Source organism: Pipistrellus kuhlii, unplaced genomic scaffold (assembly GCF_014108245.1).
Source record: "Pipistrellus kuhlii isolate mPipKuh1 unplaced genomic scaffold, mPipKuh1.p scaffold_m20_p_10, whole genome shotgun sequence".
Classification (NCBI taxonomy): Eukaryota; Metazoa; Chordata; class Mammalia; order Chiroptera; family Vespertilionidae; genus Pipistrellus; species Pipistrellus kuhlii.
Window position 1 is genome coordinate 25,291,204 of NW_023425405.1, and position 16,485 is coordinate 25,307,688.

A 16,485-nucleotide genomic window follows, 5' to 3' on the forward strand; every position below is an offset into this window, starting at 1 on the left:
AAGAAACATCGATTTGTTGTTCCACTTATTTATGCATTCTTTGGTTGATTCTTGCATGTGCCCTCACGGGATAGAACCCAAAACCTTTTTGGTATATAGGAAGCCTCACCAACTAACTGAGCTCCAACCAATTGAGCCACCTGACTAGGTCTGATCTATTTTCTTCTTTTTTAATTTTTAAAATATATTTTATTATTATTATTATTATTATTATTATTATTTTTTTACAGAGAGTAAGGAATAGTCAGAAACATCAATGGGAGAGAAACATCGATCAGCTGCCTCCTGCACACCTCCTACTGGGGATGTGTCTGCAACCAAGGTGCATGCCCTTGAGTGGAATCAAACCTGGGACCGGAATCAAACTCCAGGCCAACGCTCTGTCCCACTGAGCCAAACCAGTTAGGGATTCTTCTTTTTTTAAATCCTCACCCAAGGATATGGTTTTTTTGTTTTGTTTTGTTTGTTTTTGAGATAGAAAACATCAACGTGAGAAACAATTGCCTCTTCTCTGTGCCCCACCTGGGGATCAAACCTACATCCTAAGTATGTGCCCTGAATAGAATTGTGACCTTACAATTCTATTAAACCAACTAAGCTATAATACACCAGCCAGGGCAGTTCCTATTTTGAATGGAGACAATGACCAGCCTTTGTGAACAGGGTCTTTTTTCTTATTTCTGATTCTGTTGGGTGTTCTATAATATCAAGATAATAATATAGTGCATTTCATAATTTTTAAATATCTTTTTATTGATTTCAGAGAGGAAAGGAAGGAGAAATAGAAACATCAATGATGGGAGAGAATCACTGATCAGCTGCCTCCTGCACATCCCACACGATCAAGCCCACAACTTGGGCATGTGCCCTGATTGAAAATTGAACTATGACCTAATTCATAGGTTGACACTCAACCACTGAGCCATGCTGGTCGGGCTCCATAATTTTATTGGGATCTTTCCCCCCCTCCCCCATTATGTCCCTTTAATGTGATCTTCACTATTGGGCTCTTCAGATTTATTACTTTGAAGGACAAGCATGTCAAACCCATGGCCCACAGGCCCGCATGCCCCATTTATTTGGCCTGTGCTAGCCTTTTGAGTTTGACATGCTTGTAGGAGATAGGCTTCTTTGGGCTGGCGGTGATGGGGTTCTTGTAGGCATCCTTACTTATTCTTGAAGGACTGGGATTGCACCAGCATATCTCAGCACTGATTTTCCTTTGAGGAATTGGGGCAGAACAGGAAGGGGAGTTTTACGAACCTGTGCTTATGCCCCGTTTCCCAGAAGTCCCTCTATTCTTTAAACATTGCTCTGGCTTCTTTTTCATTGCCAGTGTGGGCAACCTGGGGCACTTGGGTTTAGTTGGGACTTAGCATTTTTCTCAACTTCCCCCAAAACATGCCATTTCTAACAAAATTCAAACACTGTGGATCTCTTAACACCTCTGAGTTCCTTCACTTAGGACAGTCTGCGAGAACACCAGCCTCGAGTCCCTGGCATGCAGTTTCCTTCAAAACCACTACCTGGTTCACAGTCACAGTCTCTTCCTCCAGGTCCCCACACTGCAGTGCTCCTCCGGAGCAGGCCTTTCCCCTTCTTAGCTATGCTGAGCCTATCTCTACGCTTTATGAGGTTTGCAATGCTGTGAACACAACAGACATCAGTGCATCTCTGAGTGATCAGAAACCTGCCTAAATGACACCACCTCTTAATATTATCAATCACCCTTGTTAGTGTCCCATCACTTAAGGAGACATCGGGTGCTCTAAAACTATTCAAGTTTAATCTGACTTAAAAGTCTTTTTTCTTTGTTCTCTAAAACCCCAGACCTTATTTCCTGGGATTCTCCCTCTTCTGAACAGACTAAGGGTTATTTTGTTGGAACTAGGACTATTCTTTGGTAATGTTTTTAAAAATGAGTCCTGTGGGAGATTCATTGATCACAGTGTTTAAAAAAACAAACAAACAAAAAAAACGGATCCCAAGGCCAAGTATATTCAGAATATGATCACAATATGTCTTCCCCTTGTGTGTGTGGGAAGAAGGGTGAGGGAATTGTTCAACTTTATTCAAACTAATTGGCCATGTCACTTTTTTTTCCTTAAATAAGAGTCTCTTTGGAGCTAGTGTTCCACAGAAAATAATCTGTGACATTGTTTCATAGTAATATCTATTACAGTTTACGGACAATCTCATTTTCTATCAGCCTTCAGAATTACAAGTCAGCCATTCTGTTACATGAAATGTGAACCCTCTAAAAGCCAGGAATTCTTTGTATGAAATAAAACTCTTTCCCTGAAGTGTAAACATTCTTCATGCACATAGAACCCTCACTTAATGTACCAAAGGTGGTATTTTTCTGGACCTCTACTTGTATTGTGTTTACTGTTACTTGCTTGAAAACTCTCCACACTAAGCTGTTGCTGCCTGTTATTTTTTCTCAGCTTGGAACTTAGTCATCTGCTAAATGGGGTGAATGGGAATCCCATTTACTCTCTCAGCTTCAAATGGCATCTTTGTTCTGGAACTCCCGAATCGACATCTTTCCCAATCTCTTAGCTAAATTCTAGTCCCATACATTTTAGCACCTGCAGTTTTATATTTCTTCAACTCAGATTAGCCAAATCTTGCTGAAATTAGCAGCTTTTCCTTAGGGGAACTATGCACAATCACTGTGGAACTGCTGTGAAACTTAAGCACTCTCTCAAACTATTCAGAAAACTTGTTTTATTACTATCAGTTTCCAAACAAGTCAATCTAACCAAGTCTAATGTCTGCAACAAAACTCATTGGATTGAAACACCCAGTTTAGGATCATACTATGAAAAAAGAAAAGGGGAATTGACATGTAACAGCCAGTACTAGATGGGTTTCCTGTCTAAATTCAAGCTGGAATTTCAAAGCTAGCTAAGCATTTTGGGGAAAATTGCCACATAAGATGGTAGGAAAAACAAATGTCTCTTTTCATCAATGCATAGAAAATATAATTGGTGACTTAAGAAAGAAAATTCTTGAGTGGGATTATCACAAGGAAGAGCCTGAAGAACTTACGAGAAAATATGAGGCTCAACTCTATATTCTTCAACAAGCCCGAAGGGATCCACTTATCAAACACATTTCTGATAATCAAATACTGCTTCAAGAACTGGGTCCTGGAGACGGGATCGTGATGGCGTTCGATAACATCCTTCAGAAGCTGCTGGGGGAATACGGTAGCGATGACACGAGGAACGTGAAGAAAGCCACGGAATATCTGAAAACATCCTGGATCAATCTCAAACAAAGCATTGCTGACAGAACAGACAGAATTCCTTGGAGGCTCAACTGAGGGGCAGTGCAGGCCTCTCGCATGGACCTGGAGAATTTCCTAAAGTGGCTACAAGAAGCAGAAACCTAAGTGATGTACTGACTGATGTGTCTCAGCGGGAGCATGCTCCTGATAAAATCTTCTGAGGAGGCTAGTGAACTGTTTGAAGAAAATAGAGCCAAACTACATTTATTAAGACCTATTACTTAATACAGGTCTGTGATACTTTGCTGTATCTTAATATTGAGTGGCACTTTAGCCTTATGGAAATTTTGGTAAATTTAAAAGAATAGTTTAGAATAATCTTTCAGAGGTTACTTAAAAACTGTGCTTCTCTTTATAGCTAATTGTTGTTGTTTTTCCGATTTGAAAAATTAAAGCACATCTTCAAAACTAAAAAAAAAGAAAAAAAGAAAGAAAATTCTTGCCAAAACCGGTTTGGCTCAGTGGATAGAGCATTGGTCTGTGGACTCAAGGGTCCCGGGTTCGATTCCGGTCAAGGGCATGTACATTGGTTGCAGGCACATCCCCAGGGGGGGGTGTGCAGGAGGCAGCTGGTCAGTGTTTTCCTCTCATTGATGTTTCTAGCACTCTATCCCTCTCCCTTCCTCTCTGTAAAAAAATCAATAAAATATATATTTTTTAAAAAGATGAAGAAACTCAATGGGTACAATACCTATGAGTGTTATAAAAAAAAAAGAAAAAAAAGAAAGAAAATTCTTAGTGGTTTCTTATATTCCTAACTTGTATTACATTCTTACATTCTTGCTCCAAAAAGGGCCCTTGTTCCTCAAACCTGTGCCTGGAGCGTGACAAGAGCTTCCCCTGAGCGGCCTGCTGGAGGTCCACCAGCGGTGGGTTCAGCTATGGTTGCTGTGGACCCCCGGACACCATGAACCCGATGGATGACTGCTTATCTGGCTAGCTGCCACTGTCTCAGCTCCAGTCGGCCTCGATCATTGCAAACAGCTGGCTGAGCCGTTTCTGAATGTCAGGCCCACTCGGAGCACGACAGGATTTTGTGTGCACTCGGATGTGCTCGGCAAGTTTGGACTTATAAATGAAGCCCTTCCCACAGTCGCCACAGGCAAACGGCCTTTCTGGCCTGTGGATGCGCTGGTGCCTCAGCATGTGTCCCTTTTCCCGGAAGGTTTTGTCACACTCGGGGCAGCGGAAAGGTCTCTCCCCGGTGTGCAGGCCTTGGTGGCTGAGCAGCTGTGCCTTCAAGCGGAAACTCTTGGCGCATTTCGGACACCGAAAAGGCTTCTCCCCCGTGTGCGTCCTGATGTGCTCCACGAGTTTTGACTGCTTGGCAAAGCCTTTGCCGCACTCGCAGGAGAACGGCATCCGCCCGCTGTGCAGCAGCTGGTGGGCCTTCATGTCGGCCTTCACACGGTAGCTCTTGTCACACTGCGGGCACTGGAAGGGCCTCTCCCCGGTGTGCAGGCGCCGGTGGCTCAGCAGCTGCCCCTTGAGGCGGAAGCTGCGGCCGCAGTCGGGGCACGGGAAGGGCCGCTCCCCGCTGTGCACGCGCAGGTGCTCGGTGAGCTTGGACTGCCTGGTGAAGCCCTTGCCGCACTCGGCGCAGGAGAACGGCCTCTCGGTGCTGTGGGTGCGCTGGTGGGCCTTCAGGATGCCCTTCAGGCGGAAGCTCTTGCCGCACTCGGGGCACGGGAAGGGCCTCTCCCCGCTGTGCACGCGCAGGTGCTCCCGGAGCTTGCACTGGTGGGTGAAGCCGCGGCCGCACTCGGTGCAGGAGAACGGCCTCTCCCCGCCGTGTCGGAGCCGGTGGGCTCTCAACATGCTCTTCAGACGGAAGCTCAGCTCACACTCGGGGCACTGGAAGGGCTTCTCGTCCGTGTGCAGCCGCTGGTGCCTCAGCAGCTGTCCCCTCTGGCGGAAGTGCCGGCCGCATTCGGCACACCAGAAAGGCTTCTCCCCGCTGTGCACACGGGCGTGCTCGGCGAGTTTGCACCGTTTGCTGAACCCCTTGCCACACTTCCTGCAGGAGAAGGGTCTCTCTCCTCTGTGCACACGCTGGTGGGCCTTCAGCAGGCCGCTCAGGCGGAAGCTCTTGCCACACTCCAGGCACGGGAAGGGCTTTTCCCCCTGGTGCACCCTGCCGTGGCTGGTGAGCTTGGCCTTGGTGGAGAAGCACTTGTCACATGCCGTGCAATAGAACGGCCTCTCTCTGGCAGGGCAGCGCTGGAGGACCAGCTCCGTACCCCCCATCAAGCGGCAGGGCTCCTCAGGAGGTGGGCCTGGGCCTGGGCCTGGGCCTGGGCCTGGGCCTGGCCTTGGCCCCGAGTGCACACCGCTGAGCCCGGCCTTCTCACAGGAGGCCCTGCCACCTTCTCTCCAAACCACTGGCCTCAGCCCGCTGTGCTGGCCCTGGTGAGCCTGTATGCCGGTCTTCGGGAGAAAGCTCGTGTCACATCTGGGGCACTGGGAAGGGTCCTCCCCCTGGTGCAGAAGGTGGTGGCTCAAAAGGGTCCACTTGTGATGATGGAAGCATGCATTACCTTCAGGGCACTGCAGTGGGCTCTTCCCTGTGTGTGTGGCCAGATGTTTAAGTAAATTCCGCTTTAGGCAGAAGCTCCTCCCACATTCATGACACCGGAAGCACCTCTGTCCCCGGGGGATGCTCCACTGCTGCTGCCGGTCAGCTTGTTTACTGAATTTCTTCCAGGCCCCACACGCCTGGTCCTTCGAGTGGTTCCCCTGGTGCTTCTCATGATTCTTCTTCCCAAAGCTTTCCCCACAGAGAGGGCAAGGATGTGGGGTGCCCTCCCGGGAGGGCACCTCCTGGAGGCCTGGGGGACCCAGAGTTCTGGGGTTTGGGGTTCTTTCTCTGTGGGTGGGTTCCCAGGAATGGTGGGCTGCTGGGAGGAGAGCCTGTGGATCGTGTGTGTCTGGCTTCACGAAGGGGATGCCTCGGTCGGGCCTGAAGGAAACATCTCCACTTATTCTTAGTAAGTATTCAGAGGAATCCTGGCCCTCAAGAGGATCGGCCTGAAAATGGTATTCAGATTCTCTTGAATTCACAGCTTGCTGGCTTCCTGAAATTGAAAACAAAAATTCAGTCAGAATTCATGATCAAAGGCTAGGTCACTAGGAAAGTGAACCACAACAAAAGTTCTGGTGGCCTGGAATCCAGTTTCCATGGAACTGTACACGGGCCACATTTCAGTTTGGTTCTGTTTCATGACCAGGAGTTTGGTGAGTCTGCTCAGAGTAAACGGAACAGACTTACTCAGAATTTACTGAAAAGAGGAAAACACAGGTCACAATGTAGGGCCTAAGCTCTGAGTCCAGAATGTCTGGGTTTGACTCCTATGTGTCCATTGAAACTTTTGTCAAGCTACTTTGGCTTCAGATCCTTCTCCTGTAGAAACAGGGAACAGTGAGCCTGCTATGAGAATGAGAGGAGCTAATGTGTGCCGGGTGCCCAGCGTGAGCCTGGCGGACTGCACGTCCTGTCAACATTCACCATGGCCAAGCCTGCAGAACATCTGACTTGCCCCATACTGACGTGCACATTCCTGGAGTCAGGAAGGAAACCGCACGGACAGCCCTGACTGACGTGTGGCTCTGTGTGATCCACAAGCTGCCCTAAGCCAGGCCCGCAAGGCCTTGTGTCTGTTCCTCCCTTTTCTAACTTCCTTCTATTCCTTCTAACCCTCCCCCCCGCCCCCCGCACCTTCTTGTCTTTTCTTTCTTCTTCTCTTTTCCCTTCTAACTTTTTAAAAATGTTTCTTGAAAGAAAAGCAAGTGGCAAAAATAATTTGTGCAGAAAAACTTTTATTCTCCAGAAAGCAGCAGCTAAAAGCTAAACAAATTACTGACAAGATTTCTTGGAATGATGCCCACATTTGACTTCATTCCATACCTAACACTGACTCTGAGGAGTCCACAAGTCCCAGACTCTCCATCAGGAGAGGAAATAAGAGGAGAGCTAAGGTTTAGCCAGAGACTACAGTCTCTAGACGGGAGAAAGCAATTTTCCTCCACCCCTACTCAGAATCGATCACACTTACTGAGCTCTTACTATGTGCCAACTATCATTTTAACACTTTAGCCCTATAATGTATGTACTTTTATTACATTCATGTTATAGTTAGGAAATGAAATACTGAGAGGCTGAATAACCTGCTCAAGGTCACTCAGAAAAGGCAAGATCTAGACTCAGGCTCCAGAACCCAGATGCAGGCCTCAGCCCAGCCAAACAGGAAAAGATGAGATAATTAGAAGAAAGAAACCTGAATGTGACCATCATAAGGACAGGGCCCTGATTTCTTTATACTTACTCCAAAGTGGCTGTCCCTCAATAACTGGATCGAAATGCAAATCAGCAGGGTTGAAAACTGTGCTTCCTGACTTCTGTGGTTCTCCTAAATTCCTGAAGAGCTCTCTCCCCTGTTCAATCCGGGATATCAGCTCCGGTTTGGGAAGTCCACCATCTGTACAGAGAAGTCAAATGGGAGTTTGGTTTCCTTGAGTGTGAAATTTAAAGCACAATGAATTTATTTTTAAATTTCTTAAAATTTACTCGGGACAATGTAGGAGAAGAGATTTCAAAAAATAAGATTGTAGCCCAGCTGGTGATGCTAAGTGGTTAGAGCGTCGGCCCATGCACCAAAGGGTCTCTGGTTGATCCCCAGCCCAGTCAGGGCACATGCAGGAGGCAACCAATCCATGTGTCTTTCTCCTCCCTTCGATTCTCTCTTAAAATTGATGGAAAAAATATCCTTGGATGAGGATTAGCAACAACAACAAAAAAATAATTTACACAAAGAAGAACAAAACTTCCCACACATAGCATGAGATAAGCTGTCTTTTGTCTTTGTCCCCATATATCCAGCAATGCTGTGTTTTGTCATGGATTTCATAAAATACACTACGGTAGTAGTATGCTCTGAAAATGGTGGGACAACTGGAGACTCCTGGGTACCTGGGAGGTATACAAAAATGAGAACTGAAATGGTTGTCCCTGGAAATTTCAAGGTAGGTGGCTCCAGCAAAAATTCTCTCAGAAGTATTTCCAGTGACAGTGCTGACGACAACCTAAACCATGGCTAAGTTCTGCCAGAATAGAGTGGGCTGCGATGAATAAAATCAATGAAATAAAAGTTACAAGATTCTTTCCGAAACCGGTTTGGCTCAGTGGATAGAGCGTCGGCCTGCGGACTGAAAGGTCCCAGGTTTGATTCCGGTCAAGGGCATGTACCTTAGTTGCAGGCACATCCCCATTAGGAGGTGTGCAGGAGGTAGCTGATCGATGTTTCTCTCATTGATGTTTCTAACACTCTATCCCTCTCCCTTCCTCTGTAACAAGTCAATATCTTAAAAAAATAAATCTGTGATGAAAGGAGACAGAAAATTTACAGCATAAGTGGCTAATGCCTTTTTTTTTTCATAGTAATGAGTTCATTAATGCTGCTTAAACATGATAAATCAAAAAAGAGGTGTAAGCCTGAGTTTTACAGATAGAAGAAAACCACAGTAGGAACTAAAATAGAAATGGTTAGCCCTAGCCGGGTAGCTCAGTTGGTTAGAACATTGTCCTGACACACGAAGGTTGGGGGTTCAATTCCTGGTCAGGACACATATGAGAATCAACCAATGTATGCATAAATAAATGGAACAACAAATCAATCTCTCTTTTTCTCATCAATTTAAAAAAGAAATGGTTAAAAGTGGTTGTCTTTAGCCAAAACCGGTTTAGCTCAGTGGATAGAGCATCAGCCTGTGGACTCAAGGGTCCCAAGTTCGATTCCGGTCAAGGGCATGTACCTTGGTTGCAGCTGATCGATGATTCTCTCTCATCAATGTTTCTGACTCTCTATGCCTCTCTCTTCCTCTCTGTAAAAAATCAATAAAATATATATATATATATATTTAAAAAGTGGTTGCCTTTAGGGAATTAACTGAGGGAGTGAAAATGAAGTGATTTTATCATTTGATGCTTTTAAAAAAAATATATTTTATTGATTTTTTACAGAGAGGAAGGGAGAGAGATAGCTAGAAACATCGATGAGAGAGAAACATCAACCAGCTGCCTCTTGCACACCCCCTACAGGGGATGTGCCCGCAACCAACGTACATGCCCCTGACCGGAATCGAACCTGGGACCTTTCAGTCTGCAGACCGACGCTCTACCACTGAGCCAAACTGGTTTCGGCATCATTTAATGCTTTTCTGAAAGACCTGAATTTTTAATAAATGTATTTGATAATAAAAAGAAATATAAAGACCAAGTAAGCAGCAAGACTAAAAAGAACACCCATTTAATCCTAGAGAGCTGCTGTTCAACATGCCCGTGGACAGCCTTGTCAAATCTTGTTGCAAGAGAAAGTAATATTGGCGTGCCCAAGGCATATGGACACCCCTGGAAAAAGCGACAGACCAGAAGACCCAGGTTAAAATATCTGGGTACTTTATGAATATGAGCTAGGCATGTGCCTATGTGGAAAATCCTGGAACCTGAAAGTATGGTATGCAGTGACTAAATGCCCTGAAATGTACTTAGTCACTCCTAACCACCTTACATTCCATGCTGTGTCAAATATTCTCATGTAACGTTGTCTACCCTTGAGTAAGGATCAGCAATGCTGATAGGTATTGATAGAAGAATATGGGGTAAAAGTGGTTTTCTGAGTTACTTTCTGAGAAATCTGGCTACCGGGCCAATAGGAACATCATACAGTACCCAGTTCCGTGATTTACCCACAAAAAAAGTTGAATACTTCTTACCTAGAGAAACCAGAATCTCATAATTGGTTCTCATCACACACTTGTAAAGCTCCTTCTGCCAGGCCTCTAGATCTTGCCACTCTTGCTCAGAGAAGTAAATGGCAATTTCCTCAAAAGTCAGAGGTACCTGAAAGTACATACATAATACACGTACAATCATGATTGCTTCGTAATGACTCTAGCTGCTTCTCATCCATTCAAAAGACTTTTGGAGCGAACACAGGTTCTTAATGTTTGGCAGCTTCTTTCTTGGGAACAGAACCAGTGTTCTGTTGTTAACCACAACTCTTCCACATTCCAAAAAGAATCCAGCACTTTGACCCTTGCTAATAAAACATTTATTTACACCTGTGCCAGCACAGGATGTCCTTAAGACATATGTTTTTGCCAATGCGATGGATAAGAAAAAATTGTATTTCATTGTTCTAATATGCATTAATCTGTGAGACTTCACATCCTTTTCATATTTTTTGGGGACAATCCACATATCTTTGTGCATGACTGTTCATATCCTTTGTTCAGCATTCTAGTGGGCTCTTATAATTTGAATGAACTTTCTTATATTAGGGTTCTTTCATTGACTAGCAAATGTTTTCTCCCAATATATCAATTGTATCTTGACTTATTATATGCGTGAAACATTTCAAGCCTTTCATTTAGTTAAAAATCTGAGTCTTTTCCATATTGTTTCATTTGAAGTGTTTCCCACATTGTAAGTTTATACAGAGATTCTACTAATATTTTAGACTTACAGTTTAATTCTATAGAGGCTATTGGTATTGGGTCGGCAGCTAAGTAATTGCGGGTTTCACACATATATGGCTTCAGTTGAATTTTTAGGTTTGCAGACGTAGTACAAATGTAAAACACATTTTGTTATTTGATAGTTGGCTATTCAGCTGTTAATCAGTGAAAAAAGTTTTTTGATCTGTTTTGTAGTTTTCGTTTGGCGTTCATTGAAAAATGGAAAATCAAAAGGAACATTTTCGTCATATTTTGCTTTTTTATTTCCGCAAAGGGAAAAACACATCGCAAGCTCATAAAAAGTTATGTGCTGTTTATGGTGACAAAGCCTTAAAAGAACGGCAGTGTCAAAATTGGTTTGCCAAATTTCGTTTTGGTGATTTTTCACTCAAAGATGAAAAACGCTCTGGTCGTCCAGTTAAAGTTGATGACGCCCTAATCAAAGCAATAATCAATTCGGACTGTCACAGTACAACACGTGAGATTGCAGAGAAGCTTCATGTATCACATACATGCATTGAAAATCACTTAAAACAACTTGGCTATGTTCAAAAACTCGATACATGGGTTCCTCACGAACTGAAAGAATCACAGTTAACGCAACGCATTAGCAGCTGCGATTTGCTAAAGAAACGTAATGAAAATGATCCATTTTTAAAACGACTGATAACTGGCGATGAAAAATGGGTTGTTTACAACAATATCAAGCGGAAAAGATCGTGGAGCAGGCCAGGTGAACCAACTCAAACAACATCAAAAGCTGATATTCATCAAAAGAAGGTTTTGTTATCAGTTTGATCGGATTACAAAGGAATTGTCTACTTTGAACTCTTACCACCCAACCGAACGATCAATTCTGATGTCTACATTGAACAACTAACAAAATTAAACAATGCAGTTGAAGAAAAGCGGCCCAAATTGACAAATCGAAAAGGTGTTGTATTCCATCATGACAATGCAAGGCCACACACATCTTTGGTCACTCGGCAAAAATTAATGGAGCTTGGTTGGGATGTTTTGCCACATCCACCATATAGTCCTGACCTTGCACCATCTGATTACTTTTTGTTTCGATCTTTACAAAACTCCTTGAGTGGTAAAAATTTCAATAATGATGATGATGTCAAATCGTACCTGATTCAGTTTTTTGCTAATAAAAACCAGAAGTTTTTTGAACGTGGGATTATGATGCTGCCTGAAAGATGACAAAAGGTCATTGATCAAAATGGGCAATACATTACAGAATAAAGTTATTTAGTTCCATGAAAAAATTGTCTTTGATTTTTTTTAAAATCCGCAGTTACATAGTTGCCGACCCAATATATGTATTTACATACATATGGAGAACCAATCATACAACACTATGAAATACAATAATCTTTCTCCTTAGATTGAAATACCAACCTTCAGCCCTTGCAGATATAGTTGACCCTTGAATCATCCCTGGGTTAGGGTTGTATCTTTTGTGTACAATTTATGTATCTTTTCCACTGCTTGGGAGTTCATCAACTGAGCCACACCAGCCAGGGTTAAACATTTAAAAAAAATCTTTATTGTTTAAAAGTATTACATAGGTCCATCTTAAAAAAAAAATCTTTAAGTTTTAGAGAGAGAAAATAGAAGGGGAAAAACCCTAAATTGATTTGTTCTTTCATTTATTTATGCATTCATTGGTTGCTTCCTGTATGTGCCCTGACCAGAGATCCAACCAGCAACCTTGGCATATAGGGAGGATGTTCTAACCAACTGAGCTACCGGCCAGTGTTTCTATCTTTTTAAACATCTCACTGACAAACTTTTTTTTTATGTTACTGATTTGAGCCAGCTGGTATGGTGCATGGTTGAGCATCAACCTATGAACCAGGTCTCGGATTGATTCCTGGTCAGAGCACATTCCCGGATTGCAGGCTAAATTCCCAGTGTGGGATGTGCAGGAGGCAGCCAATCAATGAGTCTCTCTTATTGTTTTTATTTCTCTCTCTCTCTCATTTCCTGAAATCCATTTTTTAAAAGTTATTGATTTGAGAGAAAGGGAGAAACATTGATTCATTGCCCCACCCATTCAGGCATCCACTGGTTGATTGTCGCCTGTGCCCTGACCGGGGACAGTACCCAAAACCCTGACATATTGGTTAACACTCCAGTCAAGTATGCCACCTGGCCAGAGTCACCACTGACAAACTTTCTGAGTGTTGTGTGCTTAACATCGTTTCTCCATTAAGCTGTTTTTTGTTTTTTTTTAAATATATTTTATTGATTTTCCACAGAGAGGAAGGAAGAGGGATAGAGAGCCAGAAACATCGATGAGAAACATCGACCAGCTGCCTCCCGCACACCCCTCACCAGAGATGTGCCGCAACCAATGTACATGCCCTTGACCAGAATCGAACCTGGGACCCTTTAGTCCGCAGGCCGACGCTCTATCCACTGAGCCAAACCGATTTTGGCAAGCTGTTGTTTTTATTGCATGATTTTACCTGGCACTATAATTTTTTGAAATGTGTATGATATAGTATAGCAGCACTGAATGTTTTAATTTGTGTTAAATACACTTATTCTCTTCTCTATAGTAATTTCCTTACTTTTAAATATATTCTTATTGATTTCAGAGAGGATAGGAGAGGAAGGGAAACATCAGTGATGAGAGAGAATCATTAATTGTCTGCCTCCCACATGCCTCACACTGGGGACTGAGCCACAACTGGGTATGTGCTCATATGCATCTATTGTACATATGAACCAGACTGTGACCTGGTTCATATGTAGATGCTCAACAACTGAGCAACATCAGCTGGGCAGACTTCTTATTTTTAAATAGATGTTTTTCAAAAAGGCTCAAAAAGCCTTTATTGTTTTTTAACTTTCAGTTTACAAGATCCCCCCCCCCAAAAAAAAAAAAATCAGACTGTAACAAGCATCCGTGTATTTACCATTGACCTAACAAATTTAACATTTTTAATAAAAACAGAATATAACAGATGAAGCTCAAGTCTTCTTGGTCTACTCTTCAATCTTGTTCTTTTCAGTCAGTCTTATTCTCCTCCTCTTGGAGACGTAAACAATATGAAATAATATGTATTCTAAGGTTTTTATATCCTCTTCTATTTTTTCCCAATGCTCACCATCCTACCTTCTTACATTCAACACCAACTTCAACGTCAGCGGCTGAATTCTGACATGTAAGCCCCTGCCAAACACCACTGCAGCCAGGCGGAACCATAATCTTTGGTGACAGTGCTGGTTCTGAATTTAGCAATTAAAGCTGGTTGAACCGTTACACAGCCCCAGAGCCCCCTCCGTCGTCTGCCTGGTCCGCCCCGGTGCCCGGGCGCCCCAGCTCGCGCGGCCCGCTCCCGGCTCTGCCAGTTCTCGCTCGGCTGCGTTCGGGCGTCTGTCGGCCCACGGAAGAGCCCCCAAACCTAGCGGGGCCCACACTGCGCCCCACCTGTCCGAGACCGTTCTTACCGGAGCCCGCTCGGCCATGGCCTTCCGCTGCTCCGCCCGGCCCCGCGGCCCGACGCCTCGCACTCCGCCCCGCCCAGCGGGCCAGCCCTGGCGCGGTGCACGCTGGGACTTGCGGCGGCCGCCGCTCGCCCTAACTGCTCCCCCTGCTGCCGGGAGGAGCGAACGCCAGCTGCAGGAGCCGCCCGAGGTGTGGGTACTTGCGGAGGGGCACAGCCTGGCTGCCCAGGGAAGCCGCCGCCTGTCTGGACGGATCCTGGCACTCTCTTGGAGGCTCAAGGGCGCCAGACAGAGACCAAGGCGAACTGAAAGAGCTGGAGAGGGATGAAGACGGAGGTGGAAATGCAGTCAAGTGGAAATGGATGGAGAGGAGACAGGGATGGGGTCAGGTCTGGTTCCTCCCCAAAACCGACCCCAGCCATCTGCGGGGTGACCCCAGGTATCAGATTGCTAGGAACGTCAGACAATTAAGGGGTATTAACAAGCAGATCCCCGTGTGGATAACTGGGAGTCCACCCTCAGGGAGACCCTTTAAAAATAGATATTATTGTCGATAGTATTACAGATGTCTCTCATTTTCTCCCTTTTTGCCTTGCTTCACCAGAGGGGGACTCTTGAGTATGTAGACCACTCCGCAGAGTTGTATGGGTGAGGGCAAGGAAGCTCAGTGGTTATTCTCAGAAGTCAGGCAGACATGGCATCCTGGATCCCAGGGACTTAAATTAGAAAGGAGTGATTGTCTATACAGTCCAAGTAATAGTCTTATAATATAAATATGAAATGGATCTCAAATTTACGCTGCCTTTTACTCTAAACAGTCAGTGTGGTTGAACACTTGGGTTTATGGAATTGCTATTCCAACCCTAAAGGTTTTCTTTTTAAAAATTACATATATATATAATTTAACAATAAAAAAATTTAAAAAGCCGATCATAATTCTGATACTTTAATGTAAATGCTCTATTTTTTCATGAAACTTCCAGTCACTGTTACAAGAACAGTTTTCCTTCCTATAGTCTCTCTACTCATCAGGTCATATGCTCTGCAACTTTAGTTGTACAAGATTGTCATTCACTACCTCTCAGGAGGGTCCCAATGGTCTGCATTTAAAAAAATATATTTTATTGATTTTTCACAAGAGGAAGAGAGAGGGATAGAGAGCTAGAAACATCGATGAGAAACATCCATCAGCTGCCTCCTGCACACCCCCAACTGGGGATGTGCCCACAACCAAGATACATGCCCTTGACCGGAATCGAACCTGGGATCTTTACAGTCCACAGGCCAACGCTCCATCCACTAAGCCAAATCAGTTTCGGTCCAGTGGTCTGCATTTTTAATGCGTATCCCAGGCCAGAACAACTGAAGTACATGGACAAGAAGCCAGTCAGCACTGACAGCCAGCTCTAGAGGCAAGGGTCTTTTCCTTTGCACAAAGGCACCATTGACTAAGAGGCTATACCGACAGGAACATATCAACCAGAGGTGGCACCTCTCCTTTGTTTAGCTAGGGGTGTCGAACTCAATCAGAGAAGGGGCCAAAATCTAAAATCCAACCTAAATCGCGGGCTGAATGGTTTACTGAACAGTCATAAACTGTCATTGTGATGGAAACGCAGTGGAGTGCAGTGATGGCAGCGCGGTGCGGGCCACATTGCAAGGCCTGGCGGGACAGATTTGGCCTGCGGGCCTTGTGTTTGACACATGTGGAGACACTATGATTGGTAGAACGCCCTTAATCCCAGCTGATTAGTTCAGATAATCCAGGACCACATGTCGTGCTACAAAGAATACTTTTTTAGGCCTTGACGATCTCTAAGGAAGGAAATCTATGTATTTCTATCAGAATAATGTTAAAGATTGACAGTCCAAAGGACAGGTGAAGGTTATATCATTTAGGCACGTGTTTTGACCATAGGTTCAAGCTTAAAACTATAGCTGTTGGCAATAATTGTGCTGGGAGGGCTCTGCCCTCCAGGCTGGGACTTGCACATGGCCGAAAGAGGTCTGTGTCCTCTCGTCAGTCCAAGGCTTGATTGAATCTGTCCAAACACTGTAGCTGCGTCTCACAGTTTTATTTTCACTTAAAAAAAAATCAGTTCTACGTTAGACAACTGTTCTCACAGTAATAACTGTGTAAGTTTTGAGGTTTAAGAAAGGAGCAGAGAGCTCTGAAATATGTGCCTCAACCCTCTTTGGTTTTTTTTGGATCAACC

General features: G+C 44.4%; 1 protein-coding gene and 1 long non-coding RNA gene across 2 annotated transcripts; one reads left to right on the top strand and one right to left on the bottom strand.

Annotated features, from left to right (window-relative positions):
• The first annotated feature begins 2,716 nt into the window (after nucleotides 1-2,716).
• Nucleotides 2,717-4,069, top strand: LOC123651904. The gene is made up of 2 exons (XR_006740890.1): nucleotides 2,717-3,018; nucleotides 4,035-4,069. It is a non-coding gene; the product is annotated as an uncharacterized LOC123651904 (long non-coding RNA).
• On the bottom strand, nucleotides 4,018-14,360 carry ZNF786 (zinc finger protein 786). Its single transcript, XM_045577900.1, has 4 exons — nucleotides 14,273-14,360; nucleotides 10,064-10,190; nucleotides 7,618-7,770; nucleotides 4,018-6,369 (listed from the first exon to the last, which is right to left on the bottom strand). Exons 1-4 carry the CDS (start codon nucleotides 14,288-14,290, stop codon nucleotides 4,247-4,249), a joined length of 2,421 nt encoding a protein of 806 aa, XP_045433856.1. The 5' UTR covers nucleotides 14,291-14,360; the 3' UTR covers nucleotides 4,018-4,246.
• Nucleotides 14,361-16,485: the final 2,125 nt, after the last annotated feature.

Excerpts from the sequence above, each read along its gene's own strand:
- ZNF786 (XM_045577900.1), bottom strand. Across the intron at positions 7,771-10,063 it reads TGAGATTCTGGTTTCTCTAG|ATGGTGGACTTCCCAAACCG; the intron begins GTAAGAAGTATT and ends TTCTCTGTACAG. Across the intron at positions 6,370-7,617 it reads TGAGGGACAGCCACTTTGGA|GAAGCCAGCAAGCTGTGAAT; the intron begins GTAAGTATAAAG and ends TTTCAATTTCAG.